General features: G+C 56.4%; 1 protein-coding gene and 2 non-coding genes across 5 annotated transcripts; all 3 read right to left on the reverse strand.

The window, feature by feature from the left end:
• Positions 1–2,653: 2,653 nt before the first annotated feature.
• TRNAS-CGA (transfer RNA serine (anticodon CGA)) lies at positions 2,654–2,735 on the reverse strand. The gene has a single exon. It is a non-coding gene; the product is annotated as a tRNA-Ser (tRNA).
• A 419-nt stretch (positions 2,736–3,154) lies between these two features.
• Positions 3,155–3,228, reverse strand: TRNAT-AGU (transfer RNA threonine (anticodon AGU)). The gene has a single exon. It is a non-coding gene; the product is annotated as a tRNA-Thr (tRNA).
• Positions 3,229–3,678: 450 nt separating this feature from the next.
• PER1 (period circadian regulator 1) lies at positions 3,679–14,973 on the reverse strand. Of its 3 annotated transcripts, none has more exons than XM_068978674.1 (23): positions 14,840–14,973; positions 12,908–13,330; positions 12,690–12,788; positions 12,438–12,592; positions 12,004–12,125; positions 11,713–11,914; positions 11,510–11,561; positions 11,228–11,370; positions 10,781–10,859; positions 10,597–10,703; positions 10,279–10,432; positions 10,084–10,192; positions 9,861–9,992; positions 9,552–9,657; positions 9,296–9,461; positions 9,079–9,209; positions 8,702–8,881; positions 7,852–8,094; positions 6,391–7,001; positions 5,767–5,947; positions 5,380–5,569; positions 4,901–5,051; positions 3,679–4,499 (listed from the first exon to the last, which is right to left on the reverse strand). In XM_068978674.1, the coding sequence occupies exons 2-23, from the start codon at positions 13,186–13,188 to the stop codon at positions 4,230–4,232; spliced, it is 3,864 nt and encodes a 1,287-aa protein (XP_068834775.1). In that variant the 5' UTR covers positions 13,189–13,330; positions 14,840–14,973; the 3' UTR covers positions 3,679–4,229. The 3 variants fall into 3 exon arrangements, with proteins under 3 accessions (XP_068834775.1, XP_068834776.1, XP_068834778.1); XM_068978675.1 differs by lacking the exon at positions 14,840–14,973 and adding an exon at positions 14,676–14,729; XM_068978677.1 differs by lacking the exon at positions 8,702–8,881.
• Between the last annotated feature and the right edge of the window lie 1,081 nt (positions 14,974–16,054).

Consider the following 16,054-nt stretch of genomic DNA (forward strand, 5'->3'; position numbering starts at 1 on the left):
TACGGAAAAAAAAAAAAAGGTTGCTTTTCAGATAAAAAAAATAAAAAATAAAGGTGTGACGACACATGCTACAGGGCCACCTGAGGGAAGAGGATTCCAGTCAGATGGACAGGCTGACTAGGACAACCAGCCAGGCTTGTCAAAGGGACAGAGAGCAGCAGAAGGAGCAGAGTGGGGTTGTCTGGAGTGGAGGTAGCAAGTGCAGGAGTTCTAGGAGGTCAGATCAGAGCCACAGAGTGGGAGGCTGATTATGTAGAACCTTCTAGGCCATTGCAAGTACTTTGTCATTTCAACGTAATGTGAAGCCATTGGAGGACTTCCCCCCCCCCCTTTTTTGTTTTGTTTTTGGAAATTTTAACTTTTATATAATTTCAAACTTTCAGAAAAAATACAAAAATAGTACAAGGATTATACATCAACTATACTTCAATTAAAAAAAATAGAATAATAAAAGGAACTCTTGTATATGCTTTTCCCAGGTCTGTTAATTGTTTACATTTGTTTCATTTGCTTTATCATTTCCCTCCAAATACAGGTATAAAATATTTGTTTTCTGAATCCTTTGGGGGTAAATGAAAAACATCAAGTCCTTTTGCTTGTTGTTACTCAGTATGTTTTCTGACAAGGACATTTGTGATATAATAGCACAGCTGTCAACATCCGGATATTAAAATAAACATAATACTATTATTTAATGCCAGTCCATACTTAAATTTCCTCAAATGTTTCAGTGGTATCTTTTATAACCCCTTTTTCCCAATCCAGGATCCCACGTTGCATTTAGTTGTTATGGCTCTTCAGTTTCACTTAATCCAGAAAATTGTTGATCTTTAGTTTTTTAATATAATCCTGGAATTCTTTAAAAATTTTATTGAAGTATAATTGATCTACAGTGTTGTGTTAATTTCTGCTCTGCATCAAAGTGTCTCAGTTATACATATATGTATTTTTTCCTATTCTTTTCCATTATCATTTATCACAGGATATTGAATGTATTTCTGTGCTGTTACAGTAGGACCTTGCTGGTAATCCATCCTACATATAATAGTTTGCATCTACTAATCCCAAAGTTCCAATCCTTCCCTCCCCACTCCTCCTCCCCCTTGGCAACCAAGTCTGTTTTCTCTTGCCTGTGAGTTTCTGTTTCGTAGGTATGTTCATTTGCATTGTATTTTAGATTCCATATATAAGTGATATCATATGGTATTACTATTTGTCTTTCTCTTCCTGAATTACTTGACTTAGTATGATAACCAGTAGGTCCATCCATGTTGCTGCAAGTGGCATTATTTCCTTGTTTTTGATGGCTGAGTAATATCCCATTGTATATATACACATCTTCATTATCCGTTCATCTGTTGATAGACATTTTTGTTGTTTCCGTGTCCTGGCTATTACAAGTAGTGCTGCTATGAACATAGAGGAGCATGTATATTTTCAAATTATAGTTTTCTCCAGATAAATGCCCAGGATAGAGATTGGAGGATCATGTGATAACTCTATTTTTAGTTTTTAAAGGAGCCTTTATACTCTTCTCCATAGTGGCTGTACCAATTGACATTTCCACCAGCAGTGTAGGAAGTTTACTTTTTCTTCACACTCCCTTCAGCATTTATTATTTGTCGACATTTTGTTGATGGCCATACTGACCAGAGTGAGGAGATACCTCATTATCATTTTGATTTGCATGTCTCTAATAATTTGTGGTATTGAGCATTTTTTCATGTGCCTGTTGGTCATCTGTATGTCTTCTCTGGAGAAATGCCTGTTTAGATCTTCTACCCATTTTTTGCTTTTTTTTTTTTTCTAAATACTGAACCATATGAGCTATTTGTGTATTTTGGAAATCAGTCGCTTGTTGATTGCATCCTTTGTAGATATTTGTCCTGTTCTGTAGGCTATCTTTCTGTTTATGATTTCTTGTGCTGTGCAAAAGCTTTTAATTAGGTCCTATTTGTTTGTTTTTGTTATTTCCATTACTCTAGGAGACGAATCCAAAAAGATACTGCTGCAATTATGTCAAAGAGTGTTCTGCCTATGTTTTCCTCTAGGAGTCTTAAAGTCTCTGTTCTTACATTTAGGTCTTTAATCTATTTTGAGTTTATTTTTATAGATGGTGTTAGAGAATGTTCTAATTTCATTATTTTACATGTAGCTGTCCAGTTTTCCCAGCACCACTTATTGAAGAGACTGTCTTTTTTTTTTTTCCATTGTGTATTCTTGCCTCCTTTGTTGTAGATTAATTGACATAGGTGGGTGGGTTAACTTCTGGGCTTTCTATCCTGTTCCATTGATCTGTCTGTTGGTTTTTGTGCCAGTACCATATTGTTTTAATTACCGAATGCCTTTTTAACACAGGGACATGGGAAGTAAAGCAGAAGGATGATGGGATTCCTGAAGAGTCGGAGGGTGAATGGATAAGGAAATGTGATATGATTCCTAATAGCACTGAGAAACCACTTGAGTTTGGAGTTACGAATTCAAATTGGCAGTTAACAGGTTTTTGCAGGACAGAACCTTTGGAGAAGAAGCAGGAGTCTGAGGCCCGCAAGAGAGCGCTCACGGGCAGATCCTGGAATCCCCTAGAGGCTCAGAATAAAAGTGGAATCAGCACTAGAAAAATTGCTTCCTTTCTGCCCCCCAAAATTACTGACGCTGTGAGCAGGATTCGAACCTGCGCGGGGAGACCCCATTGGATTTCGAGTCCAACGCCTTAACCACTCGGCCATCACAGCCGCGTGCGGCCCTCAGCCTGCGCAACTATAGCTGCCTATCAACACGCCCGTCCGCAGCGAGTACCGCCCTGCTGGAGTGATACGCCACTGCGCATGCGCATGTGAGGCAACGGATGAGGCAGCTTTTCGGTCCTTCCTTCCTACCCCGAGACACCATGCAAAACGGGCCCAAATCTGAGTCAACATTCTCATATCCTTGTAGGTAGACAAAGGGAGGCTGCTAAACCATGGTTCATGAAAGCTGGAGTTGGCCTCCAAATTTGCACTAAAAGTGCACAGGGATGGAAATTCAAATGGCGAGGAAATGGCTAGATAAGAATAATCATCTTTGGTAAACTGCAGTAGTGACGGAGGGGGTGGGGGGGGTGTCTGGAAACACGTTCCCTTCGCAGCAATAATATACTATAGTCAACTACCCTAGGCACCGCTGGGATTCGAACCCAGGATCTCCTGTTTACTAGACAGGCGCTTTAACCAGCTAAGCCACGGCGCCGGTAAGGGGCTGGTTGCTTCTAGATATAGATCAGCTCTTCACGAAGGGGCACTAAACGAGAAATATACGGGACAAAGGTTGCTATCAATCTCCAACCACTTATCCTTTCCAAGTTTTCCCCCTTTCCAACTTCTGAGCCAGAGCGTTAACACCCTGCACCAGCTTCCCCTCTCCCACACCGCTTCCCAACTAGACTATGAATGACTGTGGGACTCCGTGTCTTAGCCACCTAGACCTGCCTTCTCATTGGGAAAGGGTGTGGGGAGATGATATAGGTCATCAGGGGAGGGAATAACTCATTCTCACTACTACTTTCCGGGAAGGGGAGGGAAAGAGCCTCCCTCCTCTACCCCCCGGGGCGGGGGGCAACCCAACCCTCAAACTTCATTTCACAAAGACCTGGTATTTTTTTCCTTTTTGTATTAAAAATAACAGACACGATATCAAAAACACAAATGCCATTGGTAGAGGGTACAGCTGAGAACACCTGGGTCCCACTTGAGGGGCAGCACCAGGGACTCCATGGTCCACCAACCTCCCCCACCCTGGAGCAGCTAGGAGTTTGGACCGCAGGGTCCTGCTTGGGCCTCACACCCTCCTCCTGCCCTCATCCGGGGAGGAGGTGGGGGAGAGGACTGACTCCCCCAATAAATAAATGCAGCCCCAATCCCCAGGGACAGGGACTCCGGCTCAGCTGGGACTTGGAGAGACCACTTCAGCAGCTTGTCAGCAATCTTGTCCAGGAAGAGGAATGGCTCCTCACCGGGGATGTGATGGGAGGCTTCTCTGGGCTGGGCTGGGCTGAAGAATGCCACCCTATTCCCAAAGAGGCCAGAGGCAGCCCCTGGGTCCTGGGCTGGTGACGGGGCCCCACCCCCCTACAGCAGGAGAAGCTGGGGCAGTTCTCTTATTGGTTGGTCCAGCCACATCTGAGTTCTGAGAGTTGGGGCATGAGAGAAGCAAGCTTCTCGTGCACATCTGGAGGTGGCCCAAGATGGAGTCTAGCTGGTGCCATTTTCTGTGGCAGGTAAGGCTGGACTGGGTGAGCTCCCACCTTGCTCCTCCTCTTCCATGGCCAGGTCCTGAGAGCTTGAGACCCTGGCCCCAGCTTGGGCCTGGGCCCCACTGCTGCCCTCACCCTCACCACCACCGCCACCACCCTCGCCTCCGCCCTCCTCCATGGGCTCCAGCCCCAGTCCATCCACTTCCGAGAAGAGAGGGTCATCAGGATGGCCAGGCTCTTGGGTGCTGCTACCGCAGTCCACACAGGCCTTGGAAGAAGAAAGGGTATGCGTGAGCCAGGCAGATTCTCAGTGCTGACCTGCCAACCCAGCTCCCCTTGTCCCCAAGCCCCAGAGTACTTTCCAAACTGTATGCCTAGGAAATACTAATTCAGGCGGATGCACATGGGGTCAACAATATTGGAAAATGCATCGCATCCTGTCTCCAGACCCCACTGCAGGACAGCCACAATGCACATTAGTACAGTACTGGCCCAGAAAAGGTCCACAAAATTCACATGGTTTAACACTAAATAACCCAACAGCAAGCTCAGTGGAATTAACATCCTTCAGAATTAATGATCCAAGAACAGTGAAGGGATCAGCCCTCTGTCCTTTCAACTTGAGCTCAATTCCTTCTTCACCCTCCTAGCCCAGACTTCTCCTCTCACCATCACATCAAGGGCCCGAGGGAGTTGACCTTTCCGGACCCAGGAGTGCACAGCACCCAGTTCCCTCCGCTGGTCCTCTGAGAACCGAGGCTGCTGCTTCTGCATGGCCCGGAGCCGCTCCCGGTCCTGCTTCAGCACAGAGGCCATGTCCCTGCTCCGGGAAGAAGTTCAGGAGGCAGAGAATGGGAGCTGGGGCCAGGGCCCACAAGGAGGCTGGCACTTTTCTTCTATCACAGCTTCCCACTCCGTGCCTCATGCTTCTCCCCAGAAACGTGTTCTGAGAGTTCAGGCCTTCCCAAAACCAGGAAAGCTGCTCTCAGCCTGACTATTGCTGGGGCTCCAAGCGGCAGGAGACAGAATAGGAATGCCCCAGGGCAGAGCCAGGCCAAGAAAGAAAAACCCAAGTTAGCTAGGGAGTGAGGGGGGCAGCCTCCCCATTCCTCTGAAGGGGAGGCAAGGAGTGCTCCCAATGTCCTCACCTGGAGGGCACCTGATAAGTCATCATGACACGCTGGTCAGCATTGGCCATGAGCAGCCAGATGGGATCCTGGAGCACGTACTTAATGACCTGGTCCCCAGGCTCAGCCCTGGCCTGGGCAGCCCCAGCCTCAGCCTCTGAAGAATCGATGCTGCCAAAGTACTTGCTCGTGTGGCTGCTCTGACTGCTGCCTGTAGAGTGAGAGGCAGGCAGCCAACAGTCAGGCCAGCGGGTGCTCCACCAGGCCTCACTCAAGGTTGTAGGTCCAGCCCACTGGCCTTAGAAAGCAGGGCGTGGACCCAGGCCACTCAGCCAAGGTGCGGCCTGGCTTTCCAACTCCCCAGACACTGTCCTACCCTGGAAAGTATTGGGGGGGGTGGGCACTCACGCGTGATGCTGGCGGAAGTGCTGCCCCCCTCATGGGAGCCTGAACCAGAGCCCAAGCCAGAGGCCAAGGAGCCTGAGGCAGCAGAGCCCGTGCCAGATCGAGAGTCCTCTTGTAGCAGCAACTCCAGCAGGTCACTGGAGCCCGAGAGAGCGTCCTGGTTGGAGGACTCAGTTACCTCCGCCTGAAGGAGGGGAGGCGAGGGGGACAGGGAGGGATTAAGGAATCAACACCTAGGCTTCCCTTCTACTGCTGCCACTGGTTGGGGGTACACCCAGCCCAAGTGGTCTTTTCCCACTCCACGACAATGGGCTCAGGGTGAGTGAAAGGAGAACTGGCGAAGAGGAGGGACATGACGCTGGACCCCTTCCAAGTGGCAGACGTACTCTCAGAAGTTTATGGGGATGTCCTCGCCACCTGTCAGACAGACAGGACTGTCCCCACTTCACAGATGAGGCAGCTGATTTCTGCCTTGTTGAGAAACTCAGCTGGGGTCTCCCACCCCATGACCCCATCCTCGGGACAACCAGGAGGGCAGGAAGAAGCGTGAGAGGGGAGGACCAGGTGGTGAGAGGTGTGTGGGGGCCCTAAGAGGATGGGGGCGGGGGGAACCGGGTCAGAGCTCACCAGTCTGGTCTCTGGTTCCGCCGTCTCCTCGCTGGGAGGGGGGGGCCCAGCACTGCTCCCAGAGCCCCCTGCCGCTGCACCCCCCTCACCGCGAGGGGGCTCCTCAAGCTGCAGCAGGTTTAGCTGGAGTGGGGAGCTGCATCTTGAGTTGAAGAGCGGAGAGCTGGGGCGGTGGGGAGGGCTGGGGGGCAGCGGGGGCAGGGACGGAGATGGGGAGCGGGAGGCAGGGGTAGGAGGCCCCTCGGCAGGCGTCTGGGGTGCCCCGTAGGGGTAGGTAGATGGGGTAGGGAAAAGATAGTTAGGGAGCACCAAGGCCACCATGGGGGTCACCAGGGGGGCAGAGAAAGCTGCAGGAGGCACAGACGTGGGAGCAGGAGGGAGAGGCTGAGGGCTGCCTCTCGGGGGGAAGACAGGGAGGGGGTATGGCTGGACCACAGCTGGGAAGGGAGGAGTGGCTGGTGGCGGGGGCCAGGGGGCAGAGGGTGGCACAGGCGAGGGCTGGGAGATGTAGCCAGGGGCTTCGGCCCGAGCTGTCTGGTGGTGACGTGAGCGCTTGGCTTTGGATCGGCAGTGGTGGCGGCGGCCGGGGGTGGCAGGGCTGTGGTGGCAGCCTGAAGGGAGAAACAAGGGTTAGCAAGGCCCTCAGCCTGGGGGTTAGGCCCCTGCAGCCCCCACTGCCCTGCCACTCTGACCAGGGAGAGGGTAGGTGAAGGACCTCTGGCTCCCCGGCCCACACATAACAGAGGGGACCCGGGGAGGCAGGGAGCCTTCAGGGAAGAATTACAGCGACAGGGGAGGATTTATGGACAAAGGAGCCAGGGAAAGGAAAGGTTACATAAGGGGTCGTGCTGGGGGGAGTGCAGGAGACAGAAGCATGCTGGCAGATAGGAGGAGGCAGGGTAGGCCCATGGATGAGTGGGCAGGTGGCTCCAACCCCTCTGCCAAACTCCAGCAGGCACTGCCAGCCGGGCCATGCTCTGCCTAGCTCACGACAGAGCGAAGAGGTGGGCAGGAAAGCCCAGTCCTGAGTCCTACGTCTGCCTTCAGGGAGCCTCCCACAGGCACCTGGAGGGCAGCCAGCTGCCCTGAAGTGCTGATCCTCTGCCCCCTGAAGTTGCCCCAGTCCTCCCTGCCAGTCTACATAGACCTCCCAATCAGCAACAACGGAGTCCTGAGTCGGCACACTTCCTGCCCCTACACCAGGCCTGGAGTGGCTTACCAGAAGCCGAGCGCCTTGGCCTGCCTCTGAGTGCAGCTCCTCAGGCTGCCCTTCTCGGGTGGCAGCCCAGACCCCCGCCCTAGTGGGGAGAGGCTGGCGAGGGGCCTGTCCCTGGGCAGAGCCCTGGTGGTGGAGGCAGCAACAGCCTGGGTCCCTGGAGCAGAAGCCTCTCCCTCAAGAACTCCCTCCCCCGACATTCTGGTCCTCGACTGGGCAGGCTCAGGGGTATCCCAGGTGGTTACCTCGCTCCCCAGGGGCCGAGGGGGCTGTGGAGGAGCTGTCCAATCCACGCAGCCTACTGAAGTTGCGGAAGCGGCTGAGGAAGGCCTGCTCCTCCTTCTGTGTGTGCAGGGACAGCACGGCCTTGGTCAGGCCCACTGGGCGGTAGGCGTCTGGGGCCGGATCAGGGGCTACTGTGGGGCTAGGGGCAGGGCTGGGAGCTGGACCGGGAGGCAAGGAGGGCAGGTCCTCCATCATGATGATGTCTGCGGAGGATGAGATGAGGCAAAGGTCAGAAGCACCTCACAATTAGCACACCTGCACCAACCCCTCCACGTCTAACAGCTTAGCCAAACCCCCGGCCTCCACCCTGCAGCCAAGCCTAGGCCTCCCCTGCAAATCCTGGCCATGTCCCCCCAAGGACTGGCTCTGGGGAGCTCCACGCAAAGGTGTCTCAGGGTAGTAAGAAAGGACATTCAGTCCCCTCCAGGGACCTTAACCAAGGATGACACCCCCATGACCCTCCTTGGAAGGGAAGCCCATCCCGACTCTTTCCTCATGCATTTTCCAGGTCAATACCCAAAGACCCTTCAAGGGTTTTACAACAGTGTTGCCTTCAGCCCCTCTGTGGGGAGCACCTTAGGTTGAACCCTGCACCCCAGACTTTGTGTGTGACAGTAAGAACACAGGAAGCAAGGTGGGGGACAGACGAGGCGGCGAAGGCTGGCGGGCGAGCAGAGAGTGAGAAACGCTAAGATGGAGGCTCCTTCTCTCCATTTGGGGCCAGAGGGCAGGAGAAGGCAAGGAAGGAGGTAGCTCTGGCTGAGGGACCAGATGGAGCCCTGGTTCTGTGCCCCTCAGCCACACCCGTACCCGACTCCGGGGGCTTCTTGTCTCCCACATGGACGATGGTGGAGCTGAAGCTACACTGACTGGTGACGGACACCACGCTCTCCGCCTTATTGGCCAGGGCGAGCGGGCTCAGGGCTCCTCCTCCCACCACCGGCTCCTTCAGAGGGGTGGCCCCCTCCCCAGGCAGCACTGCTGATGGATCTGTGCAGAGAGATGGTGCCAGTTACCACCCCGCCCCCCTGGGTGGCTGGGAAAGGAAAGCCTGGTGCGGAGGAGATGGATGGCACAGGGGAGGCTGGCAGGGGGACAGGACAGAGTGAGGTGGGGGCCCCAAAGACATGTAGAGGCACAGGGCCAGAGGACAGGGCGGCGGGAGCAGAGCAGGCCCGAGTCTTCACCTTTCTTGGCGCCCACAGAGACTGGGCCTGCCCGCTGCTTGTCGTCGTCGGAGGCCGAAGAGGCAGTGCAGGAAGAGGAGGAAGCACATTTGCGCTTTGCGGTGCCGGGGAGGTTGCAGCTCTCCAGGTACCTGAGGAGGCACCAGAGGACATGAGGGCAGGTCTGGGTGGAGCGGGGCCGCGGCCCCAGGCAGAGAAGGTGCCAGGATGGCCTGACCTGAGGATGCTGTCCAGGCAGTTGATCTGCTGGTAGGAGCAACTGGAGGCTTCTTTCCGCTCAGCCTCCTCAGCGGCCAAGGCCACTGGGGCCTGGATTGGAGCCGGGGCTGCCTCCAGCTCTGGGGATTGGCAGGGAAGGGTCTTGACCTTGAATGTGCCAGTAGCTGGACCAAGGAGAGAGAAACTCCTCTGGGTTAGGCTGAAGGTCCGGGGGCCCCTAGGCCTCACTCCCCACCCACACCTCGCCAACTCACCAGGGACACGGGGCCGGGTCAGAGGCCGGGCCCGGGACTCAATAAAAAGCTGCTGCCCCTGATGCTTTACCAGGTGCACATCCTTACAGATCTGCTGGAAGGTCACCTGTGGGACAGGGCAGGGAGTGGGCAGCACTGGGGGGCCTGGCCAGCCTCGGGAGCCCAGAGCGTAGTACGAGAGGCCCCAGTGGGGAGGTCACGATGCAAGCAGAACAAGAAAGGAAAGGAGGTGGACGACGCTCCCCTGGGCTTGGCAGTGCTGACTCTTGAGGACAAGGGGACAGGACAGGGGACTCAAGGGCCACTCACCGGGGCAGGAGGCCCAGGTCCCTCGGCATCACCCCCGTTGCTGTCACTGGAGGAGCCAGGGCTGAGGAGAGGGCCAGAGGAAGGCACGGGGCCGACTCCACAGAGGCCCGTGGGGCTGGGGCTGTGCACAGGCTGAGGCAGGGAGAGTGACTATGGCTTAGATGACCTGAGGCCTGCTCTGCCCCCTTTCTTGTCTCCCAAGCCCCCTCCCATCAACCCTCACCTGTAACAGCAGCCGGTGGATCTGTTCCGAGAGCTCTTGGATGTCAGAGTCCAGGGACAGAGTGGGGCTGGGGGCCGGGGGAGTGAATACATCTTCATTCAGGGGCGCCCTGTGGGGTGCAAGAGGGGAGTTGAGCCCTGGCCCCTCCACGCTGGCCCGCCCTCCAGGGCATGATCCACTTATGTGCCCACTTACGTGCGTACTTTGTGGCGGCCCAACACAAAGGCCACCTTGCGGCTCCAGGGGTGCACGAAGCCAGCCCAGCTGGTGTCCATAGTGACATACTCCCCATTACGGGCACAGAAGCGAATAGGGGAGTGGTCAAAGGGCTGGCCGGCCAGCTGCAGGACTGAAGGCCATGGGAAACAAGGTGCAGGTCAGTGGGAGGGAGAGCTAAGTGAGGTGGAATGCCCCCAACCCCGAGATCAAGGCACTGAGAGACACAATCACAGGGGCAGCCCTAAGGAAGCCCTGTAGACAGCTAGAAGTGCGATCAGGAAGAGAGAAACTCACTCTTCTTGTGAATGGCCAGCATGAGGGGTCGGTCCTCCGGATGCAGGAAGAGGAGCACTGGGGCCCCCAGGAGGTCCTGGGGGAGGTAGCCCAGCAGCGGGGCGGCCCTGAGAGGAGAGGGGGCGTCAGAGGGGCCAGAGCCTCGGCCCTGGCCACCTCCTTTTCCTCCAGATCCTGACCTCACCTCTCATCCACATCCTGGAAGAGGCAGCTGGGCGTGTGCCGTGTGGTGAAGATCCTCTTGTCAGGGGGGATCCGGGGAGCTGAGGCACAGGAGGCGTGGCCATTGGATCTCAGGCGGAATGCTCCAGCTCCCAGGCCCTCCATGTGCTGCCTCAGGCCTAGGCTGGCTGGCAGATGATTCCCTCCACAGCTCTCCCCTGAGCCCCCTGGCCTCCAGAGACGGTCTGGACTATCTCTGTGCCCCACGCCAATAATGAAACTGAAAACCAAGGCACTTTTTTTTGCCTTCTCCTAGCTTGGAGTTCTTACCCAACTCGACCTCTAAAGGGGTGTTCAAACCCTCATCCTGTTTCAAAGTTGTCTCCCAGACTCCTGTTCTGCCTCACCCCCAGCCTAGAGGAGGCACCCTTCCTCCTACCCCAACCAGGTCAGGCCTGGGGCTGCCCACCTTCATAACCAGAGTGAATGCGCTCTGCAATGAGCAGGCAGCATGGCTGGGCAGGGGCCCCATCGGAGACCCGGATCTTGGTCACATATGGGGTTAGGCGGAATGGCTGGTACCGAGGCCCCGGATCCCGGTCAGGACCCCCTCTAGCAAGGAAGAGAAAGGGGCATTAGAGATGATCATTGAAAAGCCATCCACCCTCCAGCTCAAGGTCATGGCTGACCTAGCAAAGAGGAGTGGGGGGATGGGAGGTGGAAGGGGTCTGCTCCCACGTTCCCCACCGACCTGATACGACAGAAGACAGACTTCTCCTGGGTGAAGTCCTTGAGGTCTGAACCTGAGACAGACCAGGAGGGCAGTGAGTATGGCTCCCCACCTCCTCCCTGGGCTGAGAAAAACCCAGCAAGGAAAAGCCTGGGTCCCCTGGGCCCTCACAGCAGTTGCTTCCGGGGACTGCTCATCTTCCCCCGAGCACTTGGGGACCTCACCTGCGGAGGCCCCCGGGCCCCAGGTGGGCAGGCGGGATGGGGTGGTGGAACCGTAGAAGACGCCCACATCTTGGGGAGCCAAGAGCTCGGAGAAGCGGGCGCCCCGGAACACGTCCCGCTTGCAGCGCAGCAGGACACCCGCCTGCTCGGAAATGTAGACGATGCGGCCTGTCAGGAAGGAGACAGCCACGGAGAAGGTGTCCTAGGCGAGAGAGTAAGGATGAGCACAGGTTTAGGAGCTGTGGGAGCGGGGCTGGGGGCACGTCGGGTGCAGGGGCAGGCCGCACTGACCTGGTTGCGGAGTGTGTACTCAGACGTGACGTGTTCCAGCTCCTCCAGAGTATAGGTGGACATGTCCATGGCACATGGTTCGCCCTCCTCCAGGCTCCATTGCTGGTAGAACTCCTGGTTGGCTGCAGGGGTGGGTGGTGGTTTAGTCCCTCAGTCATGTCTGACTCTTTGCAACCCCATGGACTGCAGCCCACCAGTCCTCTGTCCATGGGACTTCCCAGGCAAGAATACTGGAGTGGGTTGCCATTCCCTGCTCCAGGGGATCTTCCCAACCCAGGGCTGGAACCCAGGTCTCCTGCATTGCAAGCAGATACTTTAGCGATTAAGCTAGAAGGGAATCCCTATAGGGTGTGGGCAGCAGCGCATTTAGCGAGGAGACAGCTCCCCACGGTCACCCAGAACCTGACCATTACCCTCCCAGGAGCACCACTCACCTTGCACCTGCTTGACACAGGCCAGCGCGTACTGCAGTGTGGCCAGAGTCCCGGAGCGGCCCTTGCCCCTGCGTTCCGGAGGCAGCCGAAGCTTGAGCTCTCGCAGTGCCGTCATGAGTTCTTTCTGAGTCCTTGCCCGAGCTGACTGTTCACTGCTGCAGGGCCCACAAGGAGGGAGGGGGTACAGGCATTAGCCCCAGAGCCTGGCCTTCAGTCCCTTTGCCCCCGTCCTCCCCCCCACCCCCCACAAACCTGCAGCCACTGGTAGAAGGGTTGTCTGGCTCAGAGCTGGCACTCAGGAGGCTGTAGGCAATGGAACTGCTGGGTGGGGATGGGCTCTGAGAGTTCGTGCTAAAGGAGAAGCAACAGGCGCACGATGAGGAGAAAGTGGCCAGCAACTGGGGCCTGTCTCCCAGCTCAGATGGCTCCAGAGACCACTCGAAGAACCTGCCACACCCATCCAGACACACCTCTTGCTGCTCTCAGTGGTCTCCAGCAGGGCTGAGTCCTTGCCATTGCCGGAGGAGGAGCTGTGCGAACTCCGCTGAGATGCACCCCTGGACTCGGGTCCATTTGACTCATTGCCGCTAGAGCCATTGCTGTTGGCATCCGTGTCATCAGCCAAGCTGGGGCCAGGACAAGGTCGGTGCTCTGGAGGCCCAGGGGATGGACCCCCTCCAGGACAAAAGGGTTCCCCTGGCCTGGGGTCCCCTCCCCCATCAGCCCCTTCTAGGGGGCCACTCCTGCTCATGTCTGGGCCATGGGGAGGGCAGGAGAACGGGGTAGGTGGAGAGGCCACCACAGACGCTCAAGGGGGCCAGAAGGCCTGGCTAGAGGAGGGAGGTGGGAGACCCAACCCTCAGAGGGCTGAGAAGTTTGACCACAGTCAGCACCTGAAGAGACCAAAGAGAAAAACCTGGGTTGTAACTTCACAACACCTGTCGGCTTCACTCAGACCCTCTCTTGCAGGCTGCCATACTCCTGGGACCCAGGCTTCCAATATGCAGCCTGGGCAAGTTCTGTTCCTGTCCCCTTAACCGGGGCTGCAGGTGGGTTTTCCTCCCAACATCACCTGTCAGTGTGGCCTGGGTTAGATAGAACCTGAGCGGTCTACTGTGCGCCACAGCCACCTGACTATAGCTGTGAGCCACACCCTGGATACCTCCCATCGCCAAATTCCCATCAGTGTCCCCCCTCGGCCTGGGACATCAAGGCCTCAGAGCAGGGGTTGAGCCTGCCGCCTCCTATATTTAGGCCTCCGGGCTAATTTTACCCGGGGGCGGCGCCACCTTCGCCGCACATGCGCACGGACGTGCGCGGCCCCACCACGCGCTTCCGCCGCCGTCGCGGTCGCCAGGGAAACCGACGTCAGCGGCTGAGCTCAGCGGTTGCTGGAGGGCCCACAAGAGGGCGGGAGGGGCGACCCCTCCCCCCTTTCTCGGCGGAAACAGAGGGAACGGCACCCTCCTACACTGGCCGACGCAACCAGGGGTCGCCCACCTCTAATACATCCCACGTTCCCGGAGGCCTTGGTGGCCATAGGAAGAGGGGCGGCCATCGGAGTTTCAGAGGCTGGCCTTGCTCCCCAGGGCAAAATACAATCACCGCCGCCCTCGGCGCAAAAGCCTCGGCCGGGCACTCGTCAGGATGCCAGTTATGCTGGTCAAGATAACACAGCCTTCCCTTCTCCGGCCCCTGCACCCTCTCCCGACCCATAGGACCGAAGCCGGCACCTGCCATTGTCAGGAACCCAAGAATCCTCTCTCCTCACTCCCCTACTTTTCTGTACACTCACCACCCTACCCCCCTCAACATACACACCCATCCGAGGCAGACATACTCAGCTCTGACCAAGGGACACACAATAGCCAGCAGGTAAGTTCTTCCCTTCTCCAACCACACCCCCAACCCCAGAGCATTTTCTGAGCTTCAGGAGAAAAGGGAAGGCTGTGGCCAACAGCAGGAACTAGCACCGGGAACGGGATGTTCCAGCTTGAACCGGGCTGACATCACGGCCGGCGCAAGGCCAGGGACTGGAGGAGGGAGCGCAGGGAGAGCGTAAAGCCCGAACAGGTCCCGGTGCTGGGGCAAAACCGGGGACCCCCGAGTGACAAAGGCAGCAGGGGAATGCCTGGTGAGGGTCGGGTGTGAGGCCGGGATGGCTGGGAGCCAGGAGAAAGCTTGAAGTAAGGTAGGCAAGCAGGAGTGCGGACGCTCAGTACACGGTTCGAGGAATACCTACGTCCCCGGGGACAGAGGAGGGGGTGGACAACCTCAAGCAAGGCGGATTACTGGTGTGCCGTCTGAGCGCCCGGGCCAAATGCGGTCCATCAGGCTGCAAGTGGAGGCAATCCGGTTCGAGGCCGAAGACTGGCCACTGTGGTGGCCGCGGAGATGCTTACCTGGCCGCGCGAGCGCCCTCCGGCCGCCTGCCTGCCGCCGTTGCAACCCGCAGCGGAGTGGAAGCTCAGCGGGGCCAGGAGGCGGGTTGCATAACGCCAGGCACTGCCCCTCATTGGCCTCCTGCCGGTGGAGCCGCAGGCCCCGCCCCCAATTGGCTGGGGATCTCTTCGCGGCGCCTGATTGGCTACTGGCCCCCACTGAGGTCAGGGCTGTGTCACACACGCGGCCGCACGTGGATCTGGGTGCTGGCACTGGGCTGAAGGGCCCCAGACACCACAACCCAGCCAATGGGCGCAGGACGCCTTGCACAGTAAATAATGGAAGGGAGGGGAGGGGAAGTAAGCTGCCCCTATTCGGGGAAAATACCTGGGCCACAGTAGGTATTTAAGAGAGGTCTACTCCCTGAACTGACCTGCCCTGCACAACAGGACACCCTGGCCTCGCCAGACGGTGGGCAGAAAGTATGCAGACCCTAGGAGGTGGGCCAAGCTGGATGAGATAACTGGTCCTTGGGAGGAGAGGGACAGACAGAAACCCAGCTTGGCCTTTCCTAGGTTCCCCTCGCCAGCCTTGTCGTCATCATAAAGCCATATCCAATCCCTTCCTCTGATACTTCAAATCCTGTGGACAGCTAGGAGGAGGGCAATTTGAGGAAGGAGTGGAGTGGGATGACGGATGCCAAACAATGGAAGCGGCAGATCGAACCCAACAGAGGCTGTGAAGGGAAACAATGGCAGGTGCTTCCATGCCACTCTGAGCAACCTACGTGGTGACTAGTGCTTCTCTCCTGAGGATGCAGCCACCCACAGTTAGGGCTGGCCCCTAACTGAGGGCCAGGAAGCCAGGGCTACAGGGCAACAAAGGGGGTGGCTGAGAGAAGAGATCTTATACACAGGAAATGTTGGGTGGCAAGGCCTTCAAGTCCCCACCACTAGGAGAAGACAAAGCCCAGCATCTCATCTATCTCCTTAACTGTATTTCGCAGCCCCCAGAAGAGAACCTAATACACAGTAGGGTGATAATAAACATGGTGACTTTGTTGTAAGTATAGCTAGGGGAGGAGGAGGGACGTCAGCAATAGAGCAGGGGCTGGAAATTATAATTTATTTTTAAGAGGCAAGGAGCAGAACCCTGAATCCTAATTTGGAGGAATAAAGTGCCAGTTTGAGCTGCAAAGAGCTGCAGTTACACAGACCCCCCTCCAATCAAGACTG

This window comes from Capricornis sumatraensis, chromosome 8, assembly GCF_032405125.1.
Source record: "Capricornis sumatraensis isolate serow.1 chromosome 8, serow.2, whole genome shotgun sequence".
NCBI lineage: Eukaryota > Metazoa > Chordata > Mammalia > Artiodactyla > Bovidae > Capricornis > Capricornis sumatraensis.

Coding starts and splice junctions, on each gene's coding strand:
- PER1 (XM_068978674.1), bottom strand. CDS start 13,188: ATGAGCAGGAGTGGCCCCCTAGAAGGGGCTGATGGGGGAGGGGACCCC. Junction 9,993..10,083: donor TCCACCGGCTGCTGTTACAG/GTGAGGGTTGAT, acceptor TCCCTGCCTCAG/CCTGTGCACAGCCCCAGCCC. Junction 7,002..7,851: donor CTCGGCCCCTGGGGAGCGAG/GTAACCACCTGG, acceptor TTCTCCCTTCAG/GCTGCCACCACAGCCCTGCC.